Source organism: Protopterus annectens, chromosome 6.part0 (assembly GCF_019279795.1).
Source record: "Protopterus annectens isolate FY-2018-M chromosome 6.part0, PAN1.0, whole genome shotgun sequence".
Taxonomy (NCBI): domain Eukaryota; kingdom Metazoa; phylum Chordata; order Ceratodontiformes; family Protopteridae; genus Protopterus; species Protopterus annectens.
Window position 1 is genome coordinate 717,087,349 of NC_056737.1, and position 15,322 is coordinate 717,102,670.

Sequence of the window (15,322 nt, forward strand, 5' to 3'; positions counted from 1 at the left end):
TCTCCAGGAGGAAACCAATCTTAAAAATCAAACCATTAAGCTTGAATCCCAGCTCCAATCGTCCATTAAACAAGAAACTGAAACTCAAATAACTCCAACAAAAGCTATAGGATCTCAATGCTGAAAACCTAACATACCAAGAAATTAAAACTTTAGAGAATTACTCTGAATGGGCTCACGGGCCATCTAAATTCCTGGTGAGGCTTAACCAAAACAAACCTCCCCGAATATAACAGAACTTATCTACCAAGATAAAAATCTATCATACTACTCAAGATATCATATGTATCTTTGAAAGTATATATACAAAATCCTACAGTCCTCAAACCTCTCTCATAATAAACAGGACCTAGATGCCTTCTTAAACCAATTACATTTTCCCAAAATCAGTCCAGATCAACAAAAAATTTTATCCTCCCCAATCTCCAAGCAAGAAATTATGACAATCAACAAACTCAAACCCAATAAATCACCAGGTCCAGATGGTCTTAACGGCCAAATTCTACAAAGCTTTCCCACAAAAATCATTTCTCTTTCTTCTCCCATCCATTCAATCACATTACTTCCAATGGTGTAAATGATATACATCTAAATGCATCCAAAACGATTTTCATACGTAAACCAAAGTCTGACCTCAAAAAAACCCTTGAACTATAGACCCATAGCCCTAATAAATCTTGATATGAAAATATTTGCGGCAATACTAGCAAACAGAATTAAATCAATCATTCCAAACATTGTTTCCCCTGAACAATCAGGTTTCATACTACACAGACAAACCTTTGATCATACCCTTTGTAAAGATATGTGAAGTCTGCCAGCTTAGCTAGACAGAATTTTGTAGATAATTTTGTCTTTGTGAATATTAATAAAATTGTTCTCTTAAATGTGACAAGACTGTATTGGATGTTGAACTGCAAAAATGTAACAGTGCACTCTGCTGTACGAAAGCTGATAAGTCAAGCATTTTATGACTTATCTCAGGGCTCGGAGCCATGGTGTCTGAACCAGCAGATTATTTCTACTGTTTTGAGACCAGAATTAATTGCTAGATTTTACATATATAATGTCTTTGATTGCTGTGGTTTCCTGACCAGGTGCAAGCTTACTAAGAAATGTAAATGTAGAGCTTGTCAGCCTGGGAAAACAGAGAACTGTAATCTAAAATGAGTCAGCAGGATGTATTATCAATTTAAAGGACTTTCTCAGAGACAGAGCATTTTGGATTTTGTCTAAAGCTGACAACAACTCACCAGTACTCTGATTTTGCTCTATATGTAAGTTTATTTAGAACTGTGACTGCTCTTAGGAAAAGATAAGAAATAGTAAGTTTAGTCTAACTGTTTTCTATATTTATGTCAGAACTATTCTACATTATTATTTTAAGCATTTTCCTGGGATGCCTGAACTCTTGACTAGCACTATATAGTAAGTATTGTTTTGTGTTTTTATTATTTATTATTAAATATTTTTAAACCGTTCAACTATGGCTGTTTTGTGTAGAGATAATTTAAGCTCTACAGTACATTGCATGTATATGGTGATACTGGACAAACCACTCCAATAGCTTTAGCCCTGGGTCACACTTCCTATTTGGATAATAATATTCCACAGTAATAATTGGACACCTTTTGGTAAGGGCTTTATTAGTAGCGGATATTAGTGGTTGGTGGCAGCTGGTACTACCTTACACACTGGCAGGAAGGGGGCTAGCTGGAGAACCTGTGCCAGCCTTCCCCAGGAGTGTCTGTGTGTTTGTATATAACTTACATCTTAGAGTGTGTGTGTGTGTGTGTGTGTGTGTGTGTGTGTGTGTGTGTGTGTGTGTGTGTGTGTGTGTGTGTGTGTCAGCTACTTGGGCAGGGACACAAAGCACTGGTTAGAGAGGGCGCTGGAGGTTTTAGCTTCACCACTATGCTGAGATCTATACCCTATAGCTGTGCCAGTAGGGAGTCTTACTGGGGATCTGGAGAGAAAGGGAGAAACCAGCCCCAGACTGACTGTGACCTCTGTGTGCCCTTAAGGGAAATTGTACTTTACTGTGTGTATTTGTTATCCTTCCCAATGTGGACTCCTCTCACTGGTGTTAATGGTGAGGATTGAGATTCCTTGACTGCTGGGCCACTGCACGGGTGTCACACCCTTACCATGGACACCATGATCAATCTCTCTATCCATACACATACTCCAATCTACACCTTAGCTATTGATGCCTCAAAAGCATTTGATAGACTCGATACAAACTTTTTGCTCAATATCTCGCTTCTCTTTAACATACCCAATAACTACATACAGGCTATCAAAACACTACTCTAAGGCTCATACTTACCTACAAATTAATAAACACATATCTTCTCGAACTGACATTGAAAACTGTGCCAAACAAGGATGTCCTATGTCCTCCTTTTTTAATTTATACATTGAACCCCTTTCTCTCATTTCTCTGAAAACTTTCCACCATATCCCCAATACCTTTAAACACTAAAATTACCCTAGCAGCTTTCATCGAAGATCTAAATCTTTACTACTCACTACCCAATTCAGACCTCCAGAAACTACTATCCACTACAGACACCTTTTCAACTATCTCAAATTACAAACTAAGCCTAAAGAAAACAGATATCTACCCTGTTAACTCCCTCCGTCAGCTTCCCACATACTCCTTAGCAGCTGGTATTAAAACCAACCACTCATTAAAATATCTAGGAATATCCTTCCACCAAGATCCTAAACAATCATATACAAATAACATTAATAATCTCTGGTTAAACACAACATGATATGGGCAGATGGACAAAACTTCAACTTCCATTCCTGGCTAAAATAGCCACAATCAAAATGAATCTTCTACCCAGATTTATATATATGTCTCCAATACCATTATCAACTTAAATCTCTTCAAAACCATTCACTCCACAATTTCCAAATGTATTTCGGTCCCTATAAACTGACATACCATAAAGACTATGGAGGGTTAGGGCTGACGGACTTGAAACTTTACTATGATACCATAAATTGTAATAGACTAATAACAATAGCCGACAACACCCCTTCACCAAAACAATGGTCTCCAACCTGGGTCAAAACTATTACACAACTATATCAAAACACTATCCATAAACCCCAGAGCCCTCCCTTTCCTTTACAACAACAATTTAAAAATCTTAAAAAATACACCCAATCATTAAACATAAAATCACTATCATACAAATGATGTTCAAATCATTAAACCAAGATTATACATTCACTTCCCTACAACCTATCCACCTTAACCCTAATCTCAAAATGGACAACATGATTAACCTAAACAATTATCCCCTCCTCAAGAAACTAATCATCTCTGATTTATTTCCCTTCAAGAACAATACTATCACTGAAATGAACATACAATTAAAGCTCCCTAAAAGCTATACAATCATTTTAAGGCAAATTCAAGACTTGGACCAATACATCAGACAATCCTGATTTCAATACAAATAACATTCCAACCTATAAAACCATATGGAACCTCCTATCCTCAAACAAAAAAATGCTAACTCCTACAAAAACTTATTCTACCAATCAAAACGCAAAAAGAAGTTATTTATTCTAGTTACTGGAAGGAAATCGATCCTTCAATCACAAACTGAAGCGATACAGCTTACCTCCAAACTTATTCCCCTTAAAAAAACTTAAATATACACAGATCATGATACTTCACAATGCCTCACTCCAATAATTATAAATAAAATATACCCAACCACCTCCCCATTCTGCTCCTATTGTGATAATCACAAGGATGATCTACTCCACATCTTCTGGAGCTGCAAGTGCACGTACAAGCTATGGTGCTCACTTAAGAGTCCAACTAGAAAAAATGGGCTATGAAAAGTCCACCTTATTTTGGAAACTAGCTCTCCTACATATAATCCCCGCAGGCCAGACTAAACTACAAACACGAACATTAATAACTAGTTTCTTTACTTAAATACTACATTACATTGGAAGGATAGAGCATCATTCACATGGGAGGGTTTCAAACAAGTGGCTACCAAACATCTACTCACAAATATTTAACCTACAATGAGAAATCCCACACTCACTTTACAGAATTTTGGAAATCCCTTTTTGAACATATTCTAGCTTGAAGTTGGTATATATAATCAATGATGGAATTTTGGCATGTGTGTAAATAGTTCTGTTTTGCATTTATGTTTTATTATTCAGCAATGTATTCTCTAGTCATATTGTTACATTTTACTGCATTTGTTTTCACACACACACACAACAAAAAAAGATTTTATACAAAAAAGAAGTTTAAACTGCAGGTTAGAGACATTCTTCCCTACCAAGGATTCATACCAGAGTATAGGCAAATGGAAAGGGACAAGGAAGTCCTCAGAAATACCAGCTCTGGTAATATTTTTAGTTTAGTCTAGAACAGAAGCTGCTATTAAAAAAGTGATAATCAGTACTAGGGCATATAAAACACTGCATAACTACATCAAAGAAGGTGAGAAAAGAATGGGAAGAAAAAAAAATGGAAAAGCTATTTATAAACAGCAATGGTAGGACATCTGCAAGTCCTCCAAATATGCAAAGTCTAGAAGATTTAGGACTTTGCTTTAAAAGTGTTTTCACAGTTACTTTTATATCTCAAGCAGACTTCACAGAATGTTTTCCTCCAGTAGATAAATGCTGGAGGTCAGAAGATGGGAAATGCACAAGTAACTGCCAACTTGTTTTTTGGGAATGTAATGAGTTGGCAGATTTTAAAAATTCCCCATGGAGTGCTCTGCCTGAAATGTTGGGGAAGCAAATGGTTAATATTACAGAAAGTATTAATTTGAGCTGGGGCAGTAGGCTCCAAGTTGTCCAGACAAGACCTTAACAACTTTACTGCTATTGGCTTCCAAAAAATCCAATTACTAGAAAATGGAAATCAAAATGTAAACCAACTGTAACTAAAGTACTGAATATTGTACAGAGAGTAAAGGAAGTGAAGGTGGAATCTCAGAAAAGGGAATTCGTAAATCACACAGAAATAAATGGAACCTGTGGAAACAATACACGTAGGTAGAAAAACATTTGAAGAGCAAGCAGGGTTCTAAAGGAAGGCAGGAAATGAACAATTTATGAAAAAACAAACATTTAATTAAGTTGTTAAATAAAGTTATCTATTCCCTGCCACTATAAACAGTAGGCTTCAGTTATTTCACTATCGGGTACCCACGGTTCTGGGCCTCTGGAATCTTCTACCATCCTGTTTCATGCAGTATTTCAATCTAGCCTACTTCAACAGCACCCTTTTAAGACTTTTCTTTTTACCTGGTTTTTAACAAAACCCAGTAAACTCCTCAAACCTGATGCACTCCAAACCTCACATTTCTCTTGACATTCAGTTTCTGAAAATCACAAACAAAATGGGAAACAAAGCACACCCTTTGCAGAGTCTTAATTCACACCCTGAATGTATCTGAATTAGCATTTACCATTGGTACTTTTAGTGTTGAACACGTCTTTATATTATGGCCAGATATGTACCAGATGTGAAAAGGAAGTGCATATCACTACAATACATGGGATCTAACCGGCACCAAGACTTGTTTATTTGTTATTTAATAACTGGGTAAGTCAGCTGGTCAAAAGACCTTTTCCACTCACAGCTCAGGACAAAGGCACATGCAACAGTTTCTAAACAGAAAAAAATACAAAAAAAAAATTGAAAAAAAAAGATAAACTTGCAGCTGTTAAAATTCACAAAAAATAATGTTTAAACATTTACAGCAATAACTGTAAAGCTAAGAAAGAGGATGACCCAGATACTCCGTTACATGAGCCAAAAACTTTACTCCCAGGCCTAAACTCAACAAGCAAAAAGGCTGTTATCTCTAATAAAATCAGGTGACCCACTTAGCAACAGGTTACATACGGCAATAGCTAGAAAGACAAACTGAAGGTTCTCAGGGACAGAGTATGTTTGGAACTAAAGTGCTAGAAAATCAATCAGGGATCATATGAGAAGTAGAAGCCTTTTTTTCTTTGTGCAGCAATGAACATGGTTTTGTTAATACACTACAGACATCTTACGTAGCGGAGAAAAAGACTAAAGACGACCATCAAAATCTAGGCAGAGGTTAATGATGCTGAGGGATGAAGGAGTTTGCACTCTAACTGCACTACCTGTAGACATGACCAGAAACACGGCAGCTGCAATTCAGTGCATAAAAGGCAATACACTTTAGAATCGATTAACATAGAATGGACTACAAACACAGAAAAACAAAAATAGGTTAACATTACAATGGAAAAGGACCTACAGACACCAGACTGTGCAAAGGTTGGCAAAATTGTGACGTGCATGGGTCCATCTCTGTAGTCTAGGAAGATGAACAGCCGACAGTAAAATAGATAACCAGAGTTCAAATAGTATTCTAAGGCACTAGAAGACTGGGGTGAAGGAGGGTGTGTGTATGACCTGCTTAAATAAGCTAACCCAACCTGTGGCAGTGGTGGTGCCTGGTTAGCAGATTGCTCTTATGCAAGAGAAGGCTTGCAAGACACCAAATACTACATATCATGAGATGTGGGTTTTGCACTCCCAAGCCAGTGATGACAGGCCACACAGGCATGTACAGGACTACACGCACATGTCAGGGGTGGGTCACATGTGGTTCTGCAGTGACAAAGGTACTCACGTCAGCTTACAGAAGCAGGGTTAGGGCCATAAACAAAATGCCCCAACAACCTGTGCCCAGAGTAATACTGGTCTGATGACTTGGAAAAGGGTACCATGTAGTTTCATGGCTAGAGACACTAACACCATCTCTCTAGGGTTCCATTTGGTGGGATGGGGAGTCAAGCTACCTGGCAGATGATACAAAGGCCCTCTCCCCCCCAAACTTACCCCACAGCAAGTTTGGAGAAGACGGAGGCACAAACCCACTCTCATGGTTTCCTGGAGGATGCTACCACTCCTGATGGTTATTTCCTCTTTGCTGGTATTTTCTTACATTATTTGCTACATAACCATACTACTCTCCTATGCTATCTGTACACATTTTAAAAATTTCACAACAGATAAAAATCACAAATTACTTGCACAAATGTAAACTCAAAACTTTACATTTCCATAAGACTTGAACCTGCAACAGCAATACCAGTTCAGACTGACTTTATCCAGCGCTCTCTTCATCACTATACTTAATTTTTTTCTATACTGTGCAACTTGTATACAAATGCAGTGTTATGTTAAGAATGTAGGTGACAGTTTCAATTGGAACATACTAGGATGCGTAGTAGCAAGCACTGCTCCAGGGTAACGTGGGCCAACACTAATAATAACTTCATATCTCTTACTTTTTAAGAAAAAGGGACAAGTTGTGGAAAACTTGGATGAGATATAAACTCTCTCTTGACCTGCAAAGGAACAAAGAACTCAGAAATCTAACAAAAAAAACATTGCAAAAGATAAAAAGGAATTCTACCATAACCCTCCAACAGCACTGAAGTCAAACCCTAATAAATTATGGAACTCAAGTCAACCAAATACTGCATCCTGGGGACCCTACCTCCCCCAACCCCTATCCAAATAGCACTCCTGAAGAAACTGCAACTATATTTACACCTTCTTTATTGATACGGTATCAAAAATAATAGACATAAACCCTCCCCTTCCTAATGATTCAAACCTCACTATTCCTCCCCTAAATTCTAACTCCTCTAAACCCTTTTCTCTTCAACCAGTATCTACATCTTATATCAAACTACTCTCCAAATTAAAACCTTGCTCTGTCTCTGCCGATAATATTCCTTCCTACTTTCTTCAGCAAGCAGCAGATACTCTAGCATTTCCAGTATCTATTCTAATCAACCGCTCCGGGTCTCGAGTTCCATCCATCTGAAAGGAATTTTACACTTTACCTATTCACAAAGGAGGTAACTCCCAAGAAATCTCAAATTTTAGTCCAATAGCCACTCTTGACACCCCCCTCTAAAGTACCTGAAAAATGCATACATAAACTCTGCAAAATCTACTACAGGAAAACCTACTCACTCCCACTCAGCATACTACAGGAAAACCTACTCACTCCCACTCAGCATGGTTTCCCCCCAAAACACAGTACACATACTGCCCTTATCTCCTTCCCAAACACCATCTCCCAGGCTCGTGATAACAACAAACTTGTCTCCTATTTATTTCTAGACCTTTCTGAAGTCTCACACCCTTTACTCCTTTCTAAACTGCCTAATCTAAATTTATCGCCCGCTACTGTCTCTTGGTTTTCCGACCCTCTCGGATCGATTTCAGTGAAATGGCTCTCTGCACTTTCCCGCCCTCTTCCTGTAAAAATGGGAGTCCCCCAAGGATCCATACTGGGTCCATTGCTATTTAATATTTTTACCAATCTATTCTATACCTCTTGCTCTCAGTCATCTCTTGTACAATATTCAGAGGATTCTATTGAGATCACCATCTCTAACTCTCCTACTGCCCTCTTCTCTACTACTCAGGCAGCTTTCATATCTGTGGAAACCTGGCTCTCCAACAACCAACTAATCCTGAATCTCAAAAAACAACAAACCCCTACTCTTTCTTCCTAAAACTCTTAACCATCTTAAATCATCTTTCACTATTCAGTCTGTCAATAATACTCAAATTGTACCTGAAAATAGTACCAAACTATTAGACGTTACCATAGACCAACTTAAATTTGACTTGCACATCAATAGCTGTATCAAAAAGACCCACCAGAAACTAGATCTTCTATTCAGAAACAAAGTTTCTCACCCCAGATGCTAAAGTAACCCTTTCACACACCCAACACCCAGTCTCTTATATGGTTCTCAAATACTCACTAATCTTAATGCCACACTCCTAGCAAAACTTAACTCTACCTACAACAAGGTTGCCAGATTCCCTGCCCAACATACTTACAAAACCCATGTCTCGTTTAAACACCTAAATTGGCTGGAACTACCTAACCTGCCTCTTCTCTCTCAGCTTCAAACTATACATTCTATACTATACCAACCTTCCTATTGTCCTAACATATCTTCACTCATATCCCACTACTCTCCAACCAGAACACACCGTAGCTCAGACCAAGACCTATTAATTGTCAACAAACCTAGAACAAAATGCGGTACTTTAGTATTATCGCAACCACAGCTTTTCTGCACTGACAGCATTATCTGCATCATTCCGTTCTTAACTGAAACATCTTGCTGCTGAGAATGCTGTAAATGCTGACAATTTTGTGGTTGAGATATGGAGCAGTGATCAATTATACCCTGACCCTCCTGAAGGCAATGGAGAAATGATGGCAAAAGGGCTGACAAGACATTTAGTGCTCAGAATGTCTGGTTGCGTTACGATGCACTAAAACAGTTTAAGTGGCACCTGTGCATTTCAAATCATGTCGCTTCTCAATAAACACTTTCTACAACCATCAAAAGTACTTAATCCTTAGACACCCTCAAAGGTGGGTGTGCAAGTTTGCGCAAAACTTATGCTTTAACAAACACGCATCGGCTAAAATTGTCCAGGGCAGGTAAACTCCTTATTCACAATACGCTCCTTGTTTAAAAATATAATGGAGGTTCTTTTTAGCAGTAGTTGTTTAAAGAAGTTTGCGCATACCCCCCACAACCCTTGTTCCTCGAAAGCATTTAAAGCATTATTTTGTCAAGAATAGGCCTTCCACAATCAACCAACTACCACTCGCTGGTTTCCCATAAAACTACAGCTGTGATTTTCACTAACAGCTGGACCACAGACCAGTTTCATAAAGATTAATGAAATGACACTATGTCGAGCCTGTACAACCTGTGCCCTGGCTCCAGCCGACCACTTGGCGATCACTGCAACATACTTAACAATTGCAGCTTCTCAATTTACACACACACAAAAAAAAAAAAAAAAAAAAAAAAAAAATCGGTACTCGTGTATTATCACAAACGCAGCTTTTCTGCACTGACAGTATTCTCGGCAACATTCCGTTCTAATGTGAAACATCATGCTGCCGAGAATGCTGTCAGTGCAAACAAAGCTGTGGTTGCGATAATACGCAATTACCCAAAATACAGATGCAACTTATATAGTCATCATCCTACCACTGCCTGGAACAAGCTTCCACTACAAACTAGATATCTAAACCATCCTAAACAATTCAAAGCTGCTGCTAAAAAATACTTAAAAACTCTTTGATCCTGCCTCTGTACTCAGCCTCCAGACTGTCCCATCATTTCTAACTCACTTTACTAACAGTCCACAAATATAAACGCTTTTCTTCTACACTCATGATTATATTACCTTTCCCCTACAACCTTGGTCTTTCCCCCCTCTTCCAACCCCGATTTCCTAGTCTTAGCTCAACTTTCCCTCCTTCCTCAATATCCTACCATAACCTTTTCCCTGACATTTTACAAAAACTTATTTTTGTACTAATTTCAAACGTCTGTACTGAACAAATATGTCTCATCCTCATGCCCGATTTCTAAAGATGCCTTGTATCATAATTGCTTACTTAATGCTGTTAATACTTTCCATTAATAGACTCTCTTCCTTTTGTTACATGTTTCTGTAACTCTTTGTACTGTATTGTAGAATATATACTTCTTTGGGGCTTTTCCCCTGGGTCTCCGATGAAAAAGGGCCATTCTGCTCAGTTGGACTATTCCCAGTCAACAAAGTTAAAATAAAAAAAAATGTGAAACAAGTTAAGAAGATGAAAAATTAAAAAGACACACCCAAAATTCATCCAGGGGCTTCTGTCCCACAACCCCACTACATCATAAAGCAGTCACTTTCGAAATCACCATCTCCCCTGACCCCCCCCCCCCCCCTAGCTAGGGTGAAACAAAAAAACTTCTCCAAAGTTGATTACAACCTCCTGAGAGGTGGTATAAAGAGCTTCACAGCCCCCTCAGCCACTGCAGAAACTGGCACCAATGCTCAAATCTACACCAAAGTACTAGATGAGCATTTACATAGTTACACGGAATTAGAAATACCAGACAGGACAAAATCATCCTCCGCAAGGAAGGGTAAACCTGTCTGGTGGACAACATCTGCAATAAATAAACTATATAACAAAAGGAAAAAATTGCTGTCCAGGACCAAGAAGGAGCAGGTACCCAATTAGAAGCAATCTTTCCTTAGCCTGAACAAGCAAATAAGAGCACTAGTGAAATCCTCTAAAGTCAACTTTGAGTCCAAATTGGCCACATCTACTAGAGACAATCATAAGTAGTTCTTCACATGTCTACAATCTCAAAGGAAGCACACAGATCTGTTCAGAACTGGTGGGCAAGTCTAAAATGCTGTAGATATAACCATTCTACTGACTGACAGATTCAGCGAAAACTTCTCCCCTCTGTCCCCCCATCAGTAAATCAGGACCTCCCCAGTACCTGCTTCCCACCCCTCATCTCTAGGGAACAGGTCATCACTGACCTCTCAAAGGCAAAAAAACACAGCCTCCATGGGACCCGATAACATCCCAGGCTGCATCCTACATGAACTCAGGCATAACCTTGCAGCACCATTAGACACCCTATTCAACCAAAGCCTGAGTACCATTTTTGTCCCAGCTGAGTGGAGAACAGCCTCTGTCATCCCTTTACACAAAGGAGGAGCATTCACTGACCCAGGAAATTATAGACCCATCAGCCTAACTAGCCTGATCTGCAAGGCCATGGAACAGATTACCATGGACCTCATTAACAGGGACATTGGCAACCTTCAAACACTCAACCCCACACAGTTTGGCTTCGTAAGGGAATGTCATGTCTGTTAAATCTGCTTGACTTCTTTAAGACAGTCACCAAAGCCATGGATGAGGGGAAAACGGTGCACACCATCTACCTTGACCTGGCCAAAGCCTTCGACACTATTCCCTACTTGGGCATAGTAGATTAACCTTCTCAACAAGGCATCAATCCAGGTTACCAGATGGGTAGAAAATTGTTTCAATGATAGAACCCACATAATCAAAATAGGGGTAGCCACCTCAAGCAGTAGGCCCGTAACAAGCGGCGTACCCAAAGGATCGGTCTTGGGGCCTCTTATTCGGGATATACTTCTTCGAGTTGCAGGCCAAAGCCAGTGGGCTATGGCTGACCCAGTTTGCAGAGGACTGCAAGCTGAGCGCAGTCATCAATTCCCCAAGTAAAGTGGATGTCCTCCAAGAGGGTCTCACCCAAACGACTAGTGCCAGAAACATAGCCTCAAGATGAATGCCATAAAATGCATCATCATCCTCTTTGGGTTGAGTGATGTCCTCACAAATCACATTAACAAAAACATCCTAAGTACACAATCAGTAGTGAGGGATTTGGGCACCCAGGTTGACAGCAACCTAACTTTTGACCATCATGTTCCTTCCGTTGCATGGAAAGGTTTCTACATGACCCACCTCATAAGTAAGGGTATCTCATCCAGGGACAGAGGGGTCACAACTTTCCTGTATTCTTCTCTTATAAGGCCAATTATTGTGTACAATGCCCCCTTCGGCATGTACCTCGCAAAGCACATGCAGCAGCTGGAGAGACCACAGAGGTTCCTCACCAAAAGAATCCAGGGCCTCAAACATCTACCCTACACCACAGATAGGCTAAAAGCCCCGTCCCTCTACTCAGTTTCACACAGACTCCTCAGAGGTGACCTCTGTCTGGCATACAAAGCAATCTCAGACCCCGCCTTACTGGGACTGTTGCATATCCCCAAGTCAAGCTCCACTCGAGCAACCAGTACACACGACCTCAACCCGATATCGGATATCAATAGGGCTTTTTGGTGGGACAGATGTGTGTCCCAGAGACTCCCCCCCCATCTGTGGACAGACTCCCTCTCCATGTCAGAGTACCTCATTGTCCCTTTTTAAGCACAACCTAGACAACCGGATGGGAAACAGAAAATACACCCCTGGGATTCCACGTGTCCCTGATGGACAGGGGCTTTGGGTGCTGACTTGTTTTAAGCATGGGCTAAACTCTTGGCTAGGCTTATAAGGGTCTCAGGGCCAATAGCCTAGTAACCTCCTATGAGGTCTGCAAGAGACTTAAAATTGTGTATAGTAGGGGTGCGGGTGGCAGAAGCCCTCTTCTGGATTTCTGTGTAGTCTTCTTTTACCGAGATAAAGTCATTAATGCAGGACATTTCAATTTTTTTTTCTTTAACCTTCTTAAAATTTTTACTGTTCACAAAATAAAGAATTACAAAACATTAAAAAACACACCTTTCCAACCACCAGCCCCATCAGAACAGCAATCTAGTCGGCACCATCTACACCTGAGCAAACTACAATGGTGTCAAAGTAACTATCATCTGCTTTTCTGCAGTTATCTAAAAACTCCCCTGACTACTATACTGTATAGTGAATAACTATTTCATTTCTTCTAGCATTTCTCCTCCCATTCCTAGCCATATTAGCCCTTGTCCATTTACATTTTTATTCTTATAAAAAACTCTACATTGATCATGTCTGAATTTAATACACGTCTGATTACATCACTATCTATATACTCTATCATGCTTGTATACTTGGAATCCTGGATGATATTATCATAAACATTTTTTGTTTCTAAACATTTATTAGGAGTTATCTTCCTGCGATTCCACTGAAAGTGGACTTCACAGCTGAACATTTCTGGCTAACAAATACAAAAAAGAAGAAAAAATATATTTACTTATGTTCATCAATGATAAATATAAATACTAAAAATAATGCCTCAATTGAAATATTCTTCTTTACAGGCAATATCAAGGTTTAGTACTTGTACATCCATTAGTTAATATGACGATGCTCCTCTTACTTATCACTTATCCCCCTCTCCAGCACAAGGTTTGAGAGAGAGTGCTTTAATAGATGATGTTCACACGTTCAGAGATATGAGCACACCCATGAACAAATACAAGCCCTCATTAAGAGAGATGCACAGCTTTCAAATTACTGTTAGCAAAACTTACAACAGGGGATCTAAAAGCAGAAAAGCTTTAAAACACTGTCAACAGTTGGCAAAGCAATAGATACGGTACTTAATACGCATTTGCTAAATAACTTTGCAACAAGGTATGGAATATCAGTTGTGAGTCCATACTCTGTTACTGAAAACAAATGGAAATAAATAAATAAAACATTATAAAGATTGAAGAAAGTCTGAAAACCGACAGCAGCAGAGTGCCGTGCAATTACAAGAACACAAAAGCTTAGTTCTCCAATTTGATTTTCATTTGTCACAAAGAGCTATACACCACACGGAAAGATGTAATCCAGTACCTGATCTTACAATCAACGTCTGTTCTTTAATGCAATAAAACCAGAAGTGATTCAATTCCTTTGCAACAATAAATACAGTTCCGCAACGTTACCTTAATTAATACTAATTATCATATGTACAAAGTATGCGTTAGTCATACCAATTTTAAGAAGAAATTCATATGTATTATTGTGTCAAGCAGCAGATCATTAAACAGCCTCTGAAAAACCAATCCATTTAACTCCGTTGGGTTCCTGAAGAAACTTAAGTTGTAAACTCACAGGCAAAAGCAATTAGACCTTGTCACTAAAGTTTAAAAAGTCATCAGCTGCGGCGAATTAAGACGTTCCAGGTTCTGCAAAAGCTAACTTATCCTTAGCCCACAACACTTTTATCAAGTGTAACTTTGACATACTCCTGACAGGCCACAGATGCCTGACGCTTTGCATTCCTACCTCAGCGTCTTCTTTAGATGGGGGCAAAGTAGGGAACTCCAACTTAACCGCTTCCATATTTTGGTATAGTTGACCCCCAATGGGGACTACTAACGGAAGTATTAAACTGCTCGTGTCTGTTATATTCCAGCCACAACCGAAACAGTTCCACCTTCATAGCACCATGCTACTCATCAAACAACAACATTCTCCGACCAACCCCGCCAGCCGGCGGAGATGACGTCAGAATTTCAGAAGGGTTGTAAGAGGCGGAGCAGAGCGTGGTAATGTCTGTCGATTGCTTATGAAGTCTAGGAACGCTTGTATAACGTATTGTTATGTGAAAGGTAGAGGTGTAGTTTCGTAAACGTGGTTTGCTTCTTCGCAAGGAACTTGTAACAATTACATACCTCTCAACTATCTCTGATTTTTACAAATATATCTCCTTCCCTATTAATCTGTTTATAAAACTGGTGCATTTTGGAGAAAAGGTGATGAATGACAATAATTAAATTAGTACATTTCCTTTACTTCAGAAAATGTGTTATTACCTCATAGTCTATTATTGTGTAAATGGCTCAAGTTAACAGTACGAATATTTTAAACGGCTCACTGATCGTTCAGATTTATGCCTTGCTCAGTAATTA

The 15,322-nt window shown here is 39.2% G+C and overlaps 1 protein-coding gene across 1 annotated transcript in view; it reads right to left on the reverse strand.

Moving 5' to 3' along the window:
* Positions 1–14,953, reverse strand: part of STYX (serine/threonine/tyrosine interacting protein) — a 940,049-nt gene extending 925,096 nt beyond the window's left edge. The window contains exon 1 of the mRNA XM_044073567.1: positions 14,697–14,953. Within this exon, the coding sequence (XP_043929502.1) occupies positions 14,697–14,753 (57 nt within the window). The 5' untranslated portion in view covers positions 14,754–14,953. The remainder of the gene's footprint in view (positions 1–14,696) is intronic.
* Positions 14,954–15,322: the final 369 nt, after the last annotated feature.